The 19,698-nt window shown below is 46.0% G+C and overlaps 2 protein-coding genes and 1 long non-coding RNA gene across 13 annotated transcripts in view; 1 reads left to right on the top strand and 2 right to left on the bottom strand.

Annotated features, from left to right (window-relative positions):
• Nucleotides 1–98: 98 nt before the first annotated feature.
• Nucleotides 99–11,404, bottom strand: CCDC198 (coiled-coil domain containing 198). 2 transcript variants are annotated; one of them, XM_062618403.1, is made up of 6 exons: nucleotides 11,069–11,404; nucleotides 7,808–7,884; nucleotides 3,989–4,075; nucleotides 2,614–2,712; nucleotides 1,992–2,157; nucleotides 99–789 (listed from the first exon to the last, which is right to left on the bottom strand). In XM_062618403.1, exons 1-6 carry the CDS (start codon nucleotides 11,283–11,285, stop codon nucleotides 581–583), a joined length of 855 nt encoding a protein of 284 aa, XP_062474387.1. In that variant the 5' UTR covers nucleotides 11,286–11,404; the 3' UTR covers nucleotides 99–580. The 2 variants fall into 2 exon arrangements, with proteins under 2 accessions (XP_062474387.1, XP_062474388.1); XM_062618404.1 differs by lacking the exon at nucleotides 3,989–4,075 and having other exon boundaries at nucleotides 11,069–11,403.
• Nucleotides 5,713–19,659, top strand: LOC134163521 (uncharacterized). Of its 2 annotated transcripts, XR_009964757.1 has the most exons (6): nucleotides 5,713–6,472; nucleotides 7,247–7,304; nucleotides 8,097–9,355; nucleotides 14,716–16,012; nucleotides 17,656–17,802; nucleotides 18,582–19,659. It is a non-coding gene; the product is annotated as an uncharacterized LOC134163521 (long non-coding RNA). The 2 variants fall into 2 exon arrangements; XR_009964756.1 differs by lacking the exons at nucleotides 5,713–6,472; nucleotides 7,247–7,304; nucleotides 14,716–16,012 and having other exon boundaries at nucleotides 7,323–9,355.
• Nucleotides 18,308–19,698, bottom strand: part of SLC35F4 (solute carrier family 35 member F4) — a 122,940-nt gene continuing 121,549 nt past the window's right edge. For all 9 annotated transcript variants that reach the window (XM_062618393.1, XM_062618394.1, XM_062618395.1 and 6 more), the window contains one exon: nucleotides 18,308–18,714. In XM_062618393.1, the coding sequence (XP_062474377.1) occupies nucleotides 18,473–18,714 (242 nt within the window). In that variant the 3' untranslated portion in view covers nucleotides 18,308–18,472. The remainder of the gene's footprint in view (nucleotides 18,715–19,698) is intronic.

Raw genomic sequence — 19,698 nt, 5'->3', positions numbered from 1 at the left:
ATCCATAAAACTGGAGGTTAGTACTGAAGAAAGCACCTGTATATCTGTGTCTGGGGCAGGGGAGGAAATAATAATAATAAAAAAAAAATAAAAAGGAATTTTAGAAATGCAGAATATTTATTTTAGAGACCTCCTAAATCGGTCATTTTACCTTACAATTTGAACTCAGCTTTTGTGGTTTAGAAAAGGATATAAGGTTAAAAAAAAAAAGTTAAATAGAATGGCTGAGTAACCCAAAGGCAAGCAAAACATTTCATTTCAGTTGGAACAATATTTGGGAATTTCTTCCAGCTTCTGCTTAGGTTTTTGCCAGCCTCCTTCTCCCTCTAGCCCCACTTCATTGTTGCTCAGTCCAAGCCATTTTTCCCCCAGATATTTTGATTCAGATACATAACCCAGACAGTTGTTATTTACTTCATATTTGTGATCTCCTCATTTCCAGTTGCCCTTTCCACTGGCCTGAACTACCAGAAATGCTGCTCACTGAGAACATTGTGTCTCCATTCTCACTCCATCCATCTGGGGGTTTTCAGCACCACCAGAGTTCTTCAGCATGTCCCTCTCACCCCAAGCCATGCCACTACAAATCCCTATCAAAGAAGTCATCAAAGACAGAAACTCTCTCTGTCTTGGTTCTCACAAGCATAGGTTTGTGGTAAATCTTCTCTTCCTTTTCCCACTCCTCAGACCCTGTGCTGGAGGTGTCCCAGAAAAGATCCTTCATCTGCAGCTCCCTCATCCTCCATCCCTCATCATGCCACCTGGAGATTCCTCCATCCCACATGTTTCCTTGGGGAGAGAAAAAAAAAAAAACCAACAACAAAAAAAACAAAAGAATCATAATTTTGTAGAAATGCAAGCCCTGTTGCCTGGCGTTTAGCTGGAAATGGCATTGGGCAGCTGGAGGCATGTAAAGAGGATCCTGAGATCACTGTAAGACCAGACCCCATGCTCAAGGCTGTTGGTGGACCATGCAATGATGAGGCCAGGAGAAAATTTCTGGCAGCTGTTCCTCAAGCAGTTTATTCTCTATTTCTTTCTCCTGGTGAGCCCACTTCCAGCTTCCCAATGTGCCCAAGGTTGCTTTGCCAAAGACTGACTGCAAGGGTCAACACCCAAAATGTATGTGGGTATCCTCCTTCAGTCCTTCCTGCATTTCAAAGGGGGAGAGACAAGGCTGACTCTTCTCTCAAAAAACAGTCTCACAAGGTCCCTGAAAATAACAAACAATCCCAAATCACCCAGGTTTCCCTTTTGCTGCAAGGCAACATCACACTTGATTTCTCCAGAGCTGAGAAAATTTAGATGCAGTCAATCTGGTGCAGTAGAAGAGCAATTCTGAAGCCCTCCCCAGGGCACACCGCAGGCTTGGGCAGGAGGTTTCTCATGCTGGGGCAGAGGGCAGGGGGCAAAACCTGTTGTAAGCACTGATCTTCAGGAAATCATTTTCCATTTTTTTTTCTCCTTTGCCCCTAGGTGAACATACATGTTGGTGGATCTTTAGAGGCTTCCCCCAGCCCTTGTATGTTCACCTGTGTGGTGGTGTTGTATATGCTCACATCCTAGGATACTTTCACCTGATGGATAACCTGACTCTCCAAGGATGTGGAGCCCCAGGGACACTCTGTCCTCACGCTCAGTTTGCTGTGCAGGGGACATGTGGGACAAGCTCAGACTCTCCTGCCAGTGGGAACCTGCTCCTGAGGAATTTGGCTTTATGCCTCTATGGCTAAGTCCACAGCCCTTAATTCACATCTAGTCAGGTCTGTTTGGATGCTATCAGGGAAACAGCCCAGAGACCTGCGTCCTCTTCTGAGGCATCCCAGTGCTTTGCCTTATAAACACATTGCCCAGCATTGTCATCCCAACTATTTTAAACCTGCATTGTATCACTGCAGGAGATGGAGCAGCGGAAGCAGCTTCCAAAGGGAAACTTCTCTGATGACATTAAAAGGCTGGTGATCTTTTAATCTCCTCGGAAAATTACTTACCATGGTCATCTCCATGAAAACACTGATTGTGCTCAGCAGGGACGAGGTCTCGGCTTTCGGTGCTTTTGCCTCTCTGGAGACTGTCAAGGACTTTCTTCTGGCTGAATTCCTTCATGTTTTGTTCATTGATGTTTGTCTCCCTGTGGAGATTTCGCTTCAGCTCTGCCTGGGTTTGCAAACGAGTCGTGAACACAAGCAGCAGAGGAGTGAACACGTTTTAGCAGCTCAACATGGCGTACCATTAGGGGGTTGGCACTGAAAACAATTACACAGTCAAGTAGTTTAACCCAAGAAAATGATGTTTGCCAAACTGGGTACATGACAGAACATGAGCTGGACAGAGATTTTGGTCTCCCCATGAGCCACAGCAAAATGAGAGCAAAGCATTGGAAAAATCAGAAGTAACTACAGGTCACAGAGGCCCACTGTGATGCTCCCCACCTCTCGTCTGCCTGACCCACTGGGAAAGCAGCAAAAGATCAAGGTGTCAATAGTTAAATGAATGACCTTCCCAACATAAATCTTGAAGCCTCCTGGTCCATAGGAGTGACACTGGAGCTGGGCAGCACCCCCGTCTGGGAGGGGAAGCTCCAGCCTCTCCTCAAATCCATCTCAGCATTACCTCTTGGCGCCTGCGGGTCAAGTCCAGCATCTGCAGCTTGTGCAAGTGCTGCCGCCTACCAGGGAGGTGTCTCAGGCTTTGCCCCTTCTTCTCCAGAGCCTATGAGGTATTTAAAAATGTAAATAAATACACCTGCACTTTCTCAAAGGAAAGGAACAGCTACCAGCTCCCAAGCCCACACCCGGCCCCTGAGGCTCACCCCAGATAAAGGCAGCGAGCACCTCCCTGAGTAGCCAAGTTGCAGAAATTTATCTCAGATTTCCACTGCACATCACAGTTTATCTCACAGCTCTGGGGCATGATGAAAAAATCTTCATTAAAACAATGTATACATGCTTCTGCTCCTGAGGCATTACCACATGGAGTCAGCTGCCCAAGATAATCTCATGAACCAAAAGAAGTAAGCTCTCTTGCATGTTCAAGGTTTCAGAGGTTGTTTATGGCACACCACCCTTGCAGCCCTCTGCTTGATGACCACAAGCAATAGGTGTTCAAGTTGTTCAGCCATTTAAAGGACTGGTGTCCTGGATTCAGCAGTAGCAGTCGTTTTTTCTCCTTAGTAGCTGGTGCAGCGCTGTGTTTTTGACTTTCAGCCTGGGAACAGCTCTGATAACACCGATGTTTTTAGTTACTGCTCAAATGTTTAGTCTGGCCAAGGACTTTCTGAGCCTCATGCTCTGCCAGGGAGGAGGGGAAGCTGGGAGGAAGCAGAGACAGGACACCTGACCCAAACTAGCCAAAGAGGTATTCCATACCACAGCACATCATGCCCGGGATGTAACTGAGAGTTACCCGGAAGGGCTAGCTCTCTCCAGGGTTGGACGAGGTATCAGTCGGTGCTCAGTCGGGCTGGGTATTACTGGTCAGCAGGTGGTATTGTATTCTCTTCCCTTGTTATTTCCTTTATCATTATTATTATTGGTGGCAGCAGCAGTGGTTTGTGTTATACCTTAGTTACTGCACTGTTCTTATCTCAACCTGTGGGAGTTACATTCTTTCGATTCTCCTTCCCATCCCTCTGGGAGCGAGGGAAAGAAAAGGGAGGGGGTGAGAGAGAGACTGCGTGGCTGATTTATGGCTGACTGGGTTTAAACCATGACAACTGGTCCTCAAACTTTTAGCCTCAAAAATATTTAAGGCCCTGGCCCAGCAGGTCAGCCTCATCAGGGAACTGTGATGCTGGAGAAACTTCTCCCTTATTTTGCGTCCTTTCAGCCACACACCGGTGTTTCAGGCGGCTCACACGCTCAGCCAGGGACAGAAGTGCAGCCAGTGTGAAACACTAGCTTCTGTTCTTCGGAGTGCCTGACTTCCAAGGGAAAGGAGCCTCCAGTCGGCAGCAGCCCTGTGCACAGGGCTCGACTCATGTGCTTACCTTTGGCTTTGGGCTTGCAGCCACTTCTTGCTGACTCCAGGGCTTCACAGGAGCAATTGCTTGCAGAGGGCAGGCAGGTTCAAGCTTCTGCAAGTCCAGTATTTATAATACTCAGCACTGCTTGTTCCACACAATCATAAAACATGATACAAAACTATATAGCATTTTTCCAGCTCCAATTCTGGTCCAGCTGCTTAGGATACAGGAAGGAAGGAGATTGGCATTTCTAGCAGATGCTTAGTGAGATGAGCATCTCGTTTGGTCCTTCAGGAATGGGCAAAACTGAGAGCATCTCCTGCATTACAGTCAAAGTAGCAAATACCCAGTCTGACATTAGTTTCATCCCTGTAGGTATTTCTATACCTATATTGGGTATAGGAGCCCAAGGCTCCAGCCAAGACCAGAGTGAAGACACACCCCAGCTCAGACTGCTTCATGTCAAAGCTGGAGAGGTATCACAATTTAATATGAAGTCTTCTAACAGGTCATCCAAGGGCAAATCCCAGTTACCCAAGACTGACACATTTCTATGCAGAACTGTGCTTGGTACAAAGTGCCTTTCATGGTAGCTAGTGGAAGCCGGCAGAGACTTGCTTTACAGATACTCTGAGCATGGGGTTTTATCTTAAGGAGCTAAGTTGCCTCCTTAAAGCGTGCCAAACCACTAGATGATACTGGGTCATTTCATGGCTCAATATTGCTACTGTCCCCTTCTAGGATGGGAGCTCAGTAGAACTTCCATAAAAATTAAGGGGAGCATCATCAAGGACTTCATCAATAAGACCTGACTTACACTTTATGTGGGACACCATTAACTCAAATATGAACAAGTGTCCAAGAAATGGTGACATATCCCTGACTGTCTGCACTGAACTGCTGCTAAAGCCTGAGCTATAATTTTGAGGCTTCCTATAGATCAGTGAAAAAATGTAGGAGAAAAACAGTAAGCAGCATCATGTAAAGGGAGAATTCCCCATCACTCCTGAGCACCAAGTTCATGTGTCAGCATCAAGAAATCTCACAAAACTGAATATGAAACTTCAAGAATGGCACTAGGTGGCAGCATGTGACACCACAAACTGTGGTCTGGGCTGTGCAGCCCTCCTAGATGCCACCAAGGCTGCCAGCACGAAGGGTGGCTGAAGGTAAATAAATTCCTGCATCTATTGGCTCATCTTCTTGTGCCTGGTGGGGAAGCCAAGTTTCAGGCTTTTGGCTGAAGTTCTGTCCCAGGCTGAAAATTGACTCTTTTCTTTCATCTTTGTGAACCTGATGGGATTTTCCTCTGGAAATCCTCTACGTGCCCTTGGGTAGGCCACGTCATCCTGCTCTGCTATTTTTTAAAATATTCCCACAGGGAAAAAGGCTTTTCCAGTTGTGTTTACACTCACCAACAGCAATGGCAGAAACATGGGGTAGGATTAATGGTGTCTGTCCTGCAGTGATCATTATGAGTGTTTTAATAATACATATAAATACAGCCATAATGGAAATAAGATCAATGTCTAAAAATTACATGCTGGTAGAAGGTTTCTAAAGGAGGCTGTGATTCCACATGACAGTTCATAGGGTGTAGCTGGGTTCATTGCAGGTGCTGCTGCTTCGTCCTCCCCCCAGATCCATGGACACATTATTCAGTAGTTGGTGTCCACCTGTGTTCTCTGAAGCCACCATTCTTGGCAAAAGCTGCAGCCCTGGGTGGGGGGGGGGGGGGTGTTAACTGATCCCAACTGGTGACTCTTGTGTTCTTTATTATAGTTTAAAAAAACTTAATCACAGCAAGGAAGGCTTGAGCAAGGACCCCTGCCCTGTAGAGTTAGCTTGGTGGTGGTGTAACCCAGGGGAGCCTCAGGGCTGCTCTAAGTTGGGATGACCCAGCTCCTACAGGAGCACTACAGAGAAGCATGTGGCCAGTTGGGGCAAACACATCTCTTTTATGGGTTAAACAGCCAAGAAGTGTGTTTGCCTCTGTTTATCCCCAACCGCCCACCCCTAAAGACTCACTCCAGCTGCTTAATTAGGCTGTTGGTGTGCTTGTGCAGCTGAGCTCTTAGAGGGGTCTCAGCAGCAAGAACAACGTTGGCCCTTAATTGCTAATTGAAAGTCCTGCCTAAATGAGAGCATAGGGGGTGGGTTATTTCCAGTATTTGAGTGCTTCCCCAAGCAGAACACCTGCATTTGGAGATGTCTGTTCAAGTTGTCCCCTTTCTTTACCTGATTTCTGACCTCTGAGCCCTTGCTCTCAGTTTTGGATCTCACAGACCTATGCCAAGTAGCAGAGAAGAAGCACAGCCACGAGCTTCAAGCAGGGGCTCTAAAAGAGAAAGATCTCAAGAATAAAGTGAAGGAGCTGCAGTTCTGGGGCATCTAGAGTGGGATTTAGCCTGTGTCCCTGATGTCCTATCCCTAACCCCCTGTGGGTATGGAAGGAAAAACTCAATCTCAGTCAAACACCTGCAGCTTTGGATCCTCAGTGTTGAGCAGGTAAGAGATGGGAAGTTGAAAGGTGTTGCTGCCTGGTTTGGAAGGTTGTGGAGAAGAGATGAAAATTCAGGTGAAGTAGAGAAAGCAATGCATTTCTCTAGGTCTGGGTTTTAAATAACCTGATCTATGGCAGGAGTTGTATAGTCCTGGTAATGCAGCTCCAGTTTAGCACTGCAAGCACATGATGGGGATTCTCCGAGGCCTGAGCCTCACCCAGGTTTTGTATTGAATAAAAGCATCAATGTAGGAAAATATCAGCACAGAAAATGCATGTAGAGGACTTGTCACTTACTTCTTTTTTTTTTTTTTTAAGTGAAGTAGCATCTCTAACCCTTCTGCAGGTGGGACATTAGCTGCAGTCCTTTACCTCCTTTACAGTAAATTATATAAATATAAAGGTATTTCTGGAGCTTTACATATGTTGTAATGTGTGTGTGAAAAACTCAGATTCCAGGTCAGGTAGTCATGGATTTCAGGGCTTGGAGGCTAAGAGATCTGGGAAATGCAGGAAGACGAAAGGAAAGAGGTCAAGGAGGAGTGATCAAGGGTCTTTTATGTTTGTTTTGGGGTGTTTTTTTTTTTAATATCTAGATATGTGGGGGATGGGGGTAGTGTGGCATGTATATACCATGCTGTTGAGGGGAGAAGGTGAAGGTATGTGTAGGTACACAGCATACATAGCGATTCTCAAAACCTAAAATAATTGCTCTGTACTTTCATGGGCCCCTATTGCAAACCACATCTGTCTGCTTTACCTACCTCTCTGCCTTTAAGCTGATGTCAGACCTGGATGGGCTGTTTGGCCTGAAGAGCCAAAACCAACCCTAGTGATGTAAGTTGCATCCCTTCTGCAAAGGGCTCTGTCTTGGCCACATTAGCCCCATGAAAGCACTAAGTTTGGGATGCAGGTACACAGACACCACAAAGGGAAATGGGTCATTACAGGAAAGGTGACCTCATGGGCAGCACGAGGGCATGTGTTCTTGTTGGGTGTCTCCAGAGAGGCAAGACTCATGGGGTCAGGCAAGAGAGTAAAGGCAGAGCATTGCTGCACTGATCCCTCTTTGGCTGTTCTTAGAAGATGAAATCTTCACCTTGTGCTAATGAACCAAAAATAACCTCTCTGTGGTCAGTGTAGCTGCTCTGCCCCAGGTATCAAACCTGAGCTGGTGGTAAAGCTCATCCAGGGATGGCCATTTGACAGTAGGACCTCCTATTTAAATTTCTGTAGGATATTTGTTTCCCTCACCATGATGCCGTGACATGTGCCCAAGTCCCCAAGAAAGCCCATATCAGTGGGTCAGAGAAACTCAGAGCTTTTCAAACTCGCCTTACTTGAGGTCTTCGAGGTGGGTGCTCTTTAATGATGCTGGTTTCTCCCTTTTCTGGCACAGTGTTGAAAGAAAGGGGTCCTTAAAGATGAGAGAAGAAATGGATGAAGTTACTTTTGGATGACCATCAATTGCTAGGCTGTACTTGACAATAGTTTTCTACACTTTTTTTTTTTTGGTTGGCATGTCCCAGTAAAGTCTCTCTTGGTGTACTCCAGTAACACATGGTATAAATTATTCTATTAGCTGCAGAAATGAAGTGAGCATGTACCTGTGCCTGCTCTTTCTAACAGATGCCTGCCATGTACCTCTCCTGCTTCCCTCTACAACTTCTCATGTATCCTGTATGTGTCAATAAACATCCTCTGTGTCTACTGTGGCCTCCCTGAGCCCCTCAGTCCCCTGTGTGACCAAGGGTTCTCCTCTGCTTCTGTGGCCTGTAACCGTCAGGTGGCCAAAAAAACCTCTGAGCATTGCTGTTTCCCCACTGCCTGCCCTTTTAAAGTGTGGAACAGGCAGCAGTTTGGATCTTTTGTTGCTGCTCATTCACTGAGACTTTATTATTGGTGTTTGGTGGAGCTGAGAAATCTCTCTGATGCTTTTACAGACTGTGGCAGAGCTGGGCTACAACCAGTGGGTTCAGAAGTTAGCAGGTTATGCTTAGACAAGCAGTATGATCACAGGCCCTCATCTTTGGAAATCAGCCCAAAATAACATGCTACACACCAGTGATCACCTGTTATTAAAGCAGTGCTTTGGCTGAGGTCTGAATGTGATCTGGGCTTCGGTCTGTTCTGTGCTGGTGCTCTTGGGTGGACAACACTGCCTGCGCAGTGCAGAGTGCATATTTCTTTTACAGAAGACTTTCTCTAACCCACCTATTCTCCAAAAACTTGCCTTGGTGCTTTCAAATGCCATTTTATACATAGTGTTGAGTGAGGTGTTGCTGAGCAGCTCCTGCTCCCTTGTGGGGGGAGCCCCAGGGTGGCTGCAGCAGAGAGCTGGGGATAAAGTGCAGGAATTGCATTGTAGTTGATGCCAAATTTAATAGTTGTATTAGAAAGAAAAATAATAATTTGGAGATCACCTTATGGGGGACTTCGGTGGGTCCTTTGAGTGAGTCTCCTAGTGGGTTGCCAAGGAAGGGATCCTGGAGAAGTGAGAGGACGATGGAAGGTGTTGGGGAATGGGAGAAGATGGTGACTCAATCGGATAAATGTTTGCTGGGCTCTGCAGAGCACTGGCAATGATTAACTGCTAAACAAAGCTGTGGCTGCTCTGTACATGCAAGAATGGGTGCCTGAAGTGAAAATTTACAGTGCAGGAGGCTCCTCCAGAGACAGACTTCAGCTGCTGGGAAGATGTGCTGAAATAGCAGCTTATGATAAAAAAAGAGAGGTTACTAAGTTACTGCCTCTCAATCTGCAGGACAAATCAGTGCACAGGGAATTTCTAATGAAGTAAAATGTAAGGAGGTGTCTCATGGTGCTGGGAACATGGGACACAGCACAGGCAAGGGACTGCAACTTGGAGAAACTTGTTCTGGTGAGAGGTATGGCTTTGGGGAAGTTATTTCTCCTGGATGAAGTGTGATGGTTTGTGTTCTATGTGTTTGGGGTTGTTCTTTAAGTTACTCCCCTTTATCTTACCCATGTGTGTGTTTTGTAGGAGATTTGTCCTTATCCTCTACAGATACAGAACTGGGAGCCAAGAGCTCTCTGTCCCTGAATCTGCTTTGTCCTGGGGCAGGAACGGTTCCTGGCATACCTGCACGATGCCAGCAAGGAGGGACCATCATCTCACTGCACTGTGCTGGCAACACCAAGCCCGAGCTGAAGGTGTTCTTGTGACCTCTGTTTTATCTACCTTTGCACTTTGGTAGCAATGGATCCTCCCTGATGAACTAAGAGGGATTTAACACAAGCCAAGACAAACCCTCATAAGCCAAATAAAACCAATTCTCTTGGCGCCTTTGCTTATTTAGCCAGCAGCTCAAGCTAATACATCACTCCAGTACTCTTGAGCATACTCCTTTTATTTCTGAAAATGAAAAGTAATAGAAAATGACATTTGTCAAGAGAGTTTAAAGTTTGGGGGTTTTTGTTTTGTTGTTTGGAGTTCATTGGGGGTTTCTTTAATAAAAGTACTTTTTTTTTATAAGCACTTGTTAAATGCACAGTGATTATTGATAATTTTCCAGAACAGGAAAATTGGTTGTTCTTCCTGTCACGAAGTACTTGAAATGCCCTGTTTTACAGCCAGATCTGATTTGTATTCTCACCGAGACCTCCAGTTCCAGGAATGTCACTGCTATAATGCTGGAGGTTTGTTTGCTTTCACTGCTCCTTGATGCTGAATGATCCTGAAGGAAATATCCAGCCCCTGGGGAAGCAGTGGTGCTTAACACTGCGTGGTATGTGTCAGAAGTTCATTTTTTGAAATGGAACAGAGGGGAGGAGGGTGCAGATCCTCATTCCTCTGCATTGCCCTGTATCAGACCACATTTGCGTTCATAGGAGCTAAGCTCACCTAACTTGGCTGTGGGAAGCCGTTTGTCACTATCCAGCTTGTGCAGAGCTCTGCATCCACTTTCAGATGGGTGCAAACTTCCTTCCTTACCTCAGGAAGCATTTGGGTATGGATGAAGTTTAAAACCTGCTGTGAAAGGCTGTATGATGCCACTTGTAGAAAAACAAACATAGATGTTGTAATATACACACACAATAGCTATGCTATTTGCCTTTCCCTGCCTCTTGGCTTAGGAAATTAGCATGTACAAGACATAGCTATAATTTATTTTAATGCTTTTACCTGCTGAGCACATTACCCAGCATCTAATTCTAATTGAGCTGGCAATATCGACATGCGCAGCAGTGGCAGATGAGCAGGATGGGTGTATGGCCAAGAGTTATGGGGCTGCTGTATGAGGGTTTGCTTGGATAAAGGCTGTTTTCATCACATGCCAGGTTGATGCTGGGGAGTGGATGTTGGCTATTGCCAGGGGCATAACTGATGGAAGTAAGGAGACTGGATCTGGGCTCTGGTGACTGAGATGCTTTCCAAAACAAGTGAGGAATGGGGTGAATTGAGTTTTCCCAAAGCTAAAACATCCTGGAGATGGCAAAATATTACTGATGCAGAAAGGCATCAATACACACATGTACACACCCCCAGCTGCCCTGCAGTGAGCAAACCCACAGCCCCAGCAGATGCCCCCTGATTCTCTGCCCTGCACTTTGCAGTAATACGGTGGTGACCTCCTTACCTGCAGAGGCTCGTCCGTGCCAGGTCTCCCGCAGAGGTGGAAGTTCCTTGTGAATGGTAGGGTTTCCCCACTTCGCCGCAGCCAGCGGGTGCAGGCTGGGCTGTTCTGGCATGCTGGGGTGCCAATATGGGGTGGTGAGAACTGGCAGGTCCTCCCCAGTGCGCATTGGTTCCACCTTGGTCACCTTGGGGTGCGCTTTGGAAGAGTTCAGGCCCATTTTGTGGAGTGGTGGCTTGAATGGAGAAGGAAAATCCGCTCACGTACTGTCCTCCCTAAACACGGAGGGATCTGCGTGAGCAGCTGCAGGGCCCACACATCCTTCCCAGCTTGGTTAAACATTGACCTGTTCAGGCCATTCCCCTGCGCAAGTGAGAGGTGGCTGTGGCTGGTGAAGAAGTGGAAAGCAGCTCAGAGAGCCAGTGTCAAGCCCCAGGGAAGCTTTGTTTTCTGCCTATAAGTGATTTTCAGCTAGGGGCACCACCTCAGCTAGCTGTTGGCTGACCTGGAGTTATTTATATAGGCAGCTATTTTGATAAATATTAAGATTTTTAAGGAAATTTAATCCTTGGAGCACCAGAAGGGTGAAAGCGTCTCCCACTGCATGGAAGAAGTAGCATGAGGATGAGGGCTGGCTGAGGAGCTCCTGACAGCACTGCTGGAAAAAATGCAGCTTTAGCACAAACCCACCTGAAAATGTGGGCCCAAGTGAGCCATATTATGCACTTGTGGAGCTCCTGCAGGATTTGGGCCAAATGCAGCAGGAGCAGTGTGTAGGGAAAAGATCTGTACTTCCACACTGGCTCCCAAGCTGGGTGAGGGGGTTCAAGTTTTACTCAGAACTGTGTGTAGTCATTCATTTCCAAGGTGGAGTGGTTGGAAAATATGTAGGGAGGATTACTTACGCAACAAGATTAATAGTGCAGGGTGGGTTTTATGGCAGCAGTGGGGTTGTGGGAGGAGGTCAGGACTGTGCTGCAAAAAGACGTGGAAACCAGCAAACACAACAGTGCAAGGGAGACCCCAAAATGGCATCAGCGCTGGGGTTCCTTCAGTGGAAGCTTACCTCACTGGGATTTCCTGGACTGATCCTGTATAGGTTTGGAGCAATTACGGCCTCTTTTGCCTTTTCCTCCTGGGAGAGGACTGCTGGGAGGAGGATTGCACAGGGAAGTGAGGGTTATGGCAGAGCCAAGCATCTGTTACTTATGGCCAGTAGATCCACAGATGAAGCACTTCCCCTTCCCAGAAGTGGGGAGCTGAGTGCCCATAGCCACTGCAAAATACCACTGACCAGGAGTGACACTTCCCAGAAGAAATCCTGGGTTCCTGGAGCAGCCCAATAAGTTCACGTTTAAGCCACAAGGTACCAACATCACTTGTGACTTTGCTTTACAATAGGTCACACAGGGCAGGAGGGAGCAGAAGAGCTTAGGTTTCATTTTAGGTTTTGTTTGTTTGTTTTCTCCTCTTTTTCTAATGAAAATATAAAATCAGCGCCCTGCTTCCCTCCCATGTCTACTTATCTATTTTTAGGGTTTTTTTACTCCCTCCTCCCCTGCTGAGAACAGGTCATTCCTGTTAAGCAGCTTGGGAAAACTGTGAATTAAATGCAGTGATGGATGTGTCAGAGCAGTGGAAAACCCATGTGGATTTCAAGCTAGCATCCATCCTCCTGTATCTGGGTGTTTCACCTGGATGCAGTGCTGTGGCCCTGGCCTGCTGGAGTACTCTTGGATCCCCATGCTGGTAAACACCCCCTTTTGGACAGGTTTCTTTCCAAGCCATATGGGTTTCCTCAATTGCCACAGCCTGTCATACAGTGATTTAGGGAAGGGGAGATCAAAGGGACAGGCGTATCCAAGACTAATATAGCTTCAAGCACTTCATCTCTGGGTGAAGAGGCAGCACCTTGATGCTGCATCAGTTAATGACCAGTTTTTCTCAATAAATCCCTAAAAAGCAGTCTTCAAAAAGACACCTTTCCTGCAGGTTGCTGGGGCAAACTGAGAGCAAATTTGGGGTTGAACAGGGTTCCATAAGGGCCCAGTGGTACTGGGAGAGGCTTCCAAATATTATTACTTGAAACTGCTGAGCCAGAATTACCCCTTCACACCTTTACCAGAGCTCCCTGGAGAGCAGGGTGCTGTGTGGATGCTGGGGGTTTGCTGGGTGAGCTTTGCATGTGCAGTGATGATTGTGGCTACTGGCATTAACCTGCTGAGCTTGAGAGTGAGCAGGGGCAGCCTTGCTACAGCACAAAGTGATGCTGTGTTACCCCCCTCACTTAAACCTGGCTTTAGCACCAACTGATGGATTGGATGAAGGGAAGGATGTGTTGAGGTAGAACAGAACAGACTATTTCAGCTGGAAGGGGACCCACAATGATCATCTAGTCCAGTCTGACCAGTTCAGGGCTGACCAAGTTAAAGCATGGTATTAAGGGTGTTGTCCAAATGCTTCTTAAACACTGACAAGTTTGGGGCACCAACCACTTCTTCAGGAAGCCCGTTCTAATGTTTGGCCACCATCTCAGTAAAGAAATGCTTCCTAAAGCCAACCTGAAGCTCAGGACTACCTTTATTACTGACCTCCTGGTGATGTGAAGCTCATAGTGGTTTTTTTTTTTTAACTGGGGTGTTACTTAATGAAGTCTTTTATCTGTATTTAAGGTTTGTGTTGATTCCCAAGTGCTGTGCTGTGGAAACATAGTGATGCAAAGAGCTTTGGTCCCATAGATCGCTGTTAGGGACAGCATGTGGTCCCTACCAGGAGGGCTGGAAGCTCTTTCCACCTTTCTCCCATTTCATTAATTGGCTGAAATCCTCCACCAAATTCAGCTGGAACCTGTAAGTGACACTGATCTCACTGGAATTGGATTTTCCAGCAGATTTTTTTCAGTCAAAATGGAAATGTTGACACCTGAGTGCTCTGATACCCTTGTTGTGAGGAAGATACGAGGAAAAGCTCAAGGGTAGGGCAGTGTCATAACTTGGGCAGGGTTTTTCCCACTGAGAGGCAGAGTTTGTTATTCTTTGCACATGGAGCAGTGGTGAATCAAGGGGAGGATTTGGCATGGGGCACTAGTCTAACATTGAACTGCAGCAGTGAACCACCTCTGCCTTAAAACTTCTCTGCTTTAAAGATAATTTCTCTGCCTTAAAATTTAGTTTTAAATTACAAAAAGCACAGGCACAGGAGGAGATGGAAATGGGGCAGCATGGATTTTAGCCAAAATAACACCTGGATTTTATGCAAATCTCTGTTAAGAGATGACCATTAATGATGCAAATAGGCTTGCTGTTTATCATGCTTGCAGCAAGTACAGGGAGCAACAGCATGAACAAATGGAGCAGTGAAGAGAGGAAAATAATCCAGCACCATTCACTGTCTGGAATACATACTAGTACAGCTACTGGATCACATTATTACACATCTGTAAAGTTGAGAAATACGGCTTGTTCCTCCCTCCTCTGCTTGTCGCTTGTATTAACAGGGGATGTTCATCTTAATTAGCCAAGGCTGACGGTACCAGTGGTGCTGAGATAACATTGTCTGCGGTGCCTGGTTGTCGAGCCCTCTGGAGAGGACATATGCAGGCAGCGATGCTCGAGATGGGTTATTCGCAGCATGTTTTGTTTTCCTTCCAGGGAGCCAGGCCCTGGTGTGAAGGAGAATCTGATGATGCAGCTGCCAGACAAAACTGCCATTTTCCTTGGGGTGCAAATGAGGCAGCACAACTGAAATGAAGCCCTCACATTGCTGGAGATGGTAGAAGGGCTCATCAGAGACACCCACAGCAGAGGAACTAACACATCTGATCAGTCACTTGATGGGTGTGATTACTGGTTTGCATACCTTTGATGGACTGTCAGCACCATCATGCAAAATAGCCTCCATTTATTGTCTGATTTCTTGGGTTTTAATGGGTTTTCTCCAGCTGAAAGGCTGAGCTGAGGGACTCTAGGGAAAACAATTACCTTCCTCACTCAGTAAGGAGGAAAAAACGGCTGGTTGGGCAGCAGGTGAAGGAGGGGGCCATAGGGAATAGCTGAGCGTGATGAACACCCCTGGACAGCATCTGGGAGTGATGCATTGGAGGGATTAGGTACCTGCTTGCCTCTGGGGATCTGGGGCACTTGTGGCTGCAGTGGCAGAGTTGTCTGGAGTTGCTGGTGGGGGAAGGATGAAGAAGCAAATCCCTCCTGCCCACCCTCAGCAGGGGCTGGGAGAAGCAAAGTGGCAGCGGAGAGCGGAAAGCCTTCTGTAGAACCTTAGCACTGTTCAATGTGCAGGCAGCAACACGAGGGATGCTTGCTCTGAACAGAAAGCTTGGTTTGGGTTAGATGGTGTCTGTTAAGCCTGATGTGAGGTGGAAGGTGACTGCACGGGTCAGAGCTATACATATTTTCTCCCTGTGGAAATCAAGGGTGATCACTGGTCCCTGGGAAAGGGGCAGGCACAGGGTTTGCTTGTAGAGAGTGTTGAGACATGTTAGTTGTTAGCTTAAGTAAGTTTTAAATAGAAGAAGTCACTTCTAGAGTTATAATATTGTGTAGATTAGTATGCTGTTTGCTTAGCTTTACCTTCTTAGTATGAGTAGCTAGATTTGCTGCAGCCTTAGCCTGCAACCTGTGCACTTTCATATAGATACACTTTTGGTTGGAATAGAGTTAGTTAATTTTCTTAGGATTGTTTCCTAGTACAGTGCTGTTTTGTCTTTAGTATGAGAAGAACACTGGTAATACACTGATGTTTTAGTTGCTGTGGGGTAATGTTTATTTGAGGTCTGGGATTTCAGTGTCCCATGCTCTGCTGGCAAGCCGGTACACCATATGCGCAAACCAGGAGATAAAGAGGCCACAACGATCAGCAGCAGCTGCAACTCAACAAGAAAAGAACGGTTCATGGCTTACCTTCATGGAGACAGAGAAAGAACCCAGCAAGGTATTAGGTAACCCCAGACCAAAACCACCACTGGATTAAAAATGCACATGAAGGGCACGTGAGCAGCATAATTCATAAGATTTATTCATGTGCATAAATCATAAGGGTACTACAGCGGCTTTTGCTGACTGAGAGTGACAGGTTGGCATAGTGACACTCTGTGTCCCTGGCCGTGAAACACCTGAAGTAGAAAAAAATAGACTGAAATATAGGGTTTGCATGATGTTCCCTGTTGAATCCTCAATTAGGTTCCTTGAAGGATCCAGTCCTGGGCTTGAAGATGCGGCCATGAGGCTGCTTGCCAAATTTGTACTCAGCAATGCATACTAACAGGAAATGTTTCTTATTCCCATATGTTCGGTTTGGCAGAAGCTAAATTTCAGTAAAACACATCACTAAAACTATCTAGTAATGTAAATGAATATATTAAGTCCAAAAATTGACTTGGGCTCATGCCCAAGCTCCCATGTGCTATTTGTTTTCATCACATCGTATCTCCTGTTCAATATAATTCACTTCTTATAGAATATTTTAAATGTCTAACTCCTTTCAAAAGCAGTAGACAAACAGCTGAGCCCATCTTCTCCAGATGGGTTTAGTGCAAAGGGGATGATTGGTTGGGCTGGTTTCTACAGACCTAATTCTGTAGCCATGTAATGGAAGAGCCCAAGTTTGGTTGGTTTTGTTTTGGGGTTGTTAGTTTGGTTCTGTTTTTTTTTTATTATATTTTGTTAGCTCTACTGGTTTTGTTAGCTCTACTGGTTGCAAGGAACAGTTTAGACAGGAACATTAAAAACCCTCAAATAGAAGAGAGTAAACCAAAAGAAGTGGTTTTGTTATTACTTACATGAATTTGTTTGCAGCAGTAGTCAGCCCTAATGGCTATGGGGACACACTGGCTGCCCACCACCCTTCAGCCCCACCACTGCTTCCTCTGCTTCTGGGACCAGTCCAGCCCTAGGGCACTGCTCAGAGAACTGTGCAGCTTGGCTGGTTTGTGTTGACTTTTGAAAGGCTTTTCCACTGTGGAGGTTAAGAAAACATACTTGTTGGGCCCAGAGCTCTATAAAATAGGAACTGACATTTCCTTGGGATGCTGGTGGTACAGGGTTAGTCTCTCCTGAGAAGCTTGTTTAGCTGGGAGTGCAGCTTTTCTGGGAGAAGAGCTAAAATAAGGCTATTCTTGTCTTTACTGCTACTTACTAAAGGCACCCAAAATCCAGCGACAATGCTAGGAAGCTGGTGTTGGGACAAGGCACAGCTCAGCATGACTCTGGAAGGAATGAGGGGCTAGCGCTGGAGCCTGGTCAGGGGAGAGAAGCTATGGGTGCTTTGGTGGGTCCAGGTTAATAGGATGTTTGCAGCTAAAGAGTCACAGGCTAGAGCAGACAATGAGTGCCATGAGTGGGGTCGGTTCTTTAGCAAAGGCTGGGATAAGGCGTGAAGCTGCCTAAGGGCTGATCATAGCCCTTAGATCATAGCTGATCATCCTGGAGTGGAGGGCATGATCAGCACCAGCTCAGTATTCAGTTTGTGTGACTAGGGCTGCTAGAATTCCTACAAATCCACAAACTAGCAAAACTGTTTTCAACTTTTTTGATCAGCAACAACTCACCTTAAATATATGGTTCTCCTATGCTCAGCTATGGAATTCTCTCTTCCAACTGGACTGGGAAGCAAGGTGTCTCAGCAGTGCTTGCCCACACCACTGCCCCCAGTCATATCCTGGGTGTCACATTTGTTGAGACATCAGTCATCAGTACCAAGCCATGGATTCCCACTGCCTGCAGGTACTGTATTCAACAGAGAGGAGACAACCTTGCAGAGCCATGTCTCCGAGCTAATAGCACTGTAGCATGTCCAGGTTTTGTGCAACATAACTTCCATCACATTTCACAACGTAACACAACGTAACAAAAAATTAATGTTTTGCACCTCATAGAATATTTAGTCTGATAATAATTCCTAATATTGACATGAACATTGGCCTCTTGCAGAAGTGGATTCTCAAAAAAGCCAGGAGAGGTTTGAAATGGCTTTCCAAAAGTACTACCTCACTGAAAGGTCACATTATTGAAAGGTCACATTATTGAAAGTTAAGTTGACATGTTGAATTCTGAGATTTAGTTGGAAATATCCAAGATTTGTATCCTTGAGAATGGCTCTACTTTTGCCAGCAAAAGGAGATAAACAATGTAGACTTTGATTCATATTTTAAATGCACCAGTTCAGTAAGACACAAGCTTAAATGTTTTTTTTTATTACAAAACATTTTATTGTAGTTATTTACACCCGTTCCTTGATAAGTGTATAAATGTAAACATTTATTATAGATGTACTTCTCTTATCTTACAGTCCATCCCTCTTCAGAGTAAATGTCATTTTTAAGCATACAAGTAGTGGGAAATTTAAGCTATATTCACAGAATATACATCTGCGTGCAGTTGAAGTCCACCACCCCTAAGCTAGTGGTATAGACACTGTACCATTAGCTCTGCTTCTGCTTCTTGTGTGTACGCTGGAGTCTGTGATGTCATCAGCATGATCCTCACTTTTCTTCTCTTTCAAGCTGTTGATGAACCGCAGGGTTATTTCATCCCATTCCTCAGGAAGCAGCATGAGCAGAAACCCAATGCAAATGATGATGGTGGCTCCCAATCTCACTACACTGAAGATCATTTTGTGCTTTAACAGATCCACAGCTGTGAAAAAGAAATGACAATGCTGTCAAGACTGCAGCAGGTTGAACTACAGCATCAGACCAGCCTGGCACATGTCCATAACCTGTGTGTTGCACTCTGGCCATGTTCCTCTCAATCCCCTACAGTGACCAGCTCCTTGAGTTAAGAACAGCTTTGACCTGGCCACGTAGTACTGGAAGTGCCACGTCTCCTCTGTGCCTAACCACTTTCATGTAGGCTCCAAGGAAGCTTTATAGAGCTGGTCTAAACCTCGAGGTTTTAATTTTTGCTCTGAGAGGGAAGCTACTTTATGTTAACCCTCTATCTACAGCAGGTTACCTGAGTGTAATGTTTCCTTGGGCTGGACAGACCAGGGATGGGGAGAGAGCATTATGCAGGTCAGAAAGCTGGAGTCGATGCCTCTGTGCCCAGCCTCCCAGCTCCACAACCAGCAACAATAGTGCAGCTGAGCCCTTCAGCAGCCTTTTTCCGGTACTGACTGTTTAATAGCTCTGACCTGTATTCCTATAAAAATAGATGTTTCTTTGAAAACATCCTCAAATACCTGGAGTAGCGAGGCTAAGAAGGTGAAGGAGGAGACAGAGGCTATTCAATAAGATATGACTCTGAAGTAAACTTCCACATATACATACTGCCTTGCTGCTCCACGGCAAGTCACCAGCACAGTGCTGAGCTGCTGCAGCAGCACACTGGCCCCACCATTTCTCAGCAGCAGCCAGCAGCTTTGGGCTATTGGCTGGGGATCAGCCTGCTCTCTCCCCTGCACGGTATGGATGTACCCTGTCACTCCCAGAGAAAGAGGCAAGACAAAACCCAAATGCTTTTGCCATCTGAAACACCCACCATCACCAGGAGTATCTGTAGAAGCCATAGGAGACCAAACTGCTTTTGAAACTTGTGACAACAGACTCTGACTATGTAGACAATAAACTTCTGCTATCTGCATGCCCGTGTGTTTATTTTTCTACTAACAACCATGGTACT

This window comes from Pezoporus occidentalis, unplaced genomic scaffold, assembly GCF_034315485.1.
Source record: "Pezoporus occidentalis ecotype Australia unplaced genomic scaffold, CSIRO_AGI_Poc_V1 ctg200, whole genome shotgun sequence".
In the NCBI taxonomy this organism is placed as follows: Eukaryota; Metazoa; Chordata; class Aves; order Psittaciformes; family Psittacidae; genus Pezoporus; species Pezoporus occidentalis.
The sequence above is the reverse complement of the archived record's forward strand: the minus strand, read 5'-3'. Positions and strand labels throughout refer to the sequence as shown.

What these genes read in the sequence shown, in the direction of transcription:
- CCDC198 (XM_062618403.1), bottom strand. Translation starts at nt 11,285, where the DNA reads ATGGGCCTGAACTCTTCCAAAGCGCACCCCAAGGTGACCAAGGTGGAA. An exon ending in TGACCCGCAGGCGCCAAGAG is followed by an intron (nt 2,158 to 2,613) that starts GTAATGCTGAGA and finishes TTGCAAACCCAG; the next exon opens with GCAGAGCTGAAGCGAAATCT. An exon ending in TTTTCATGGAGATGACCATG is followed by an intron (nt 790 to 1,991) that starts GTAAGTAATTTT and finishes TCTCTCCCCAAG; the next exon opens with GAAACATGTGGGATGGAGGA.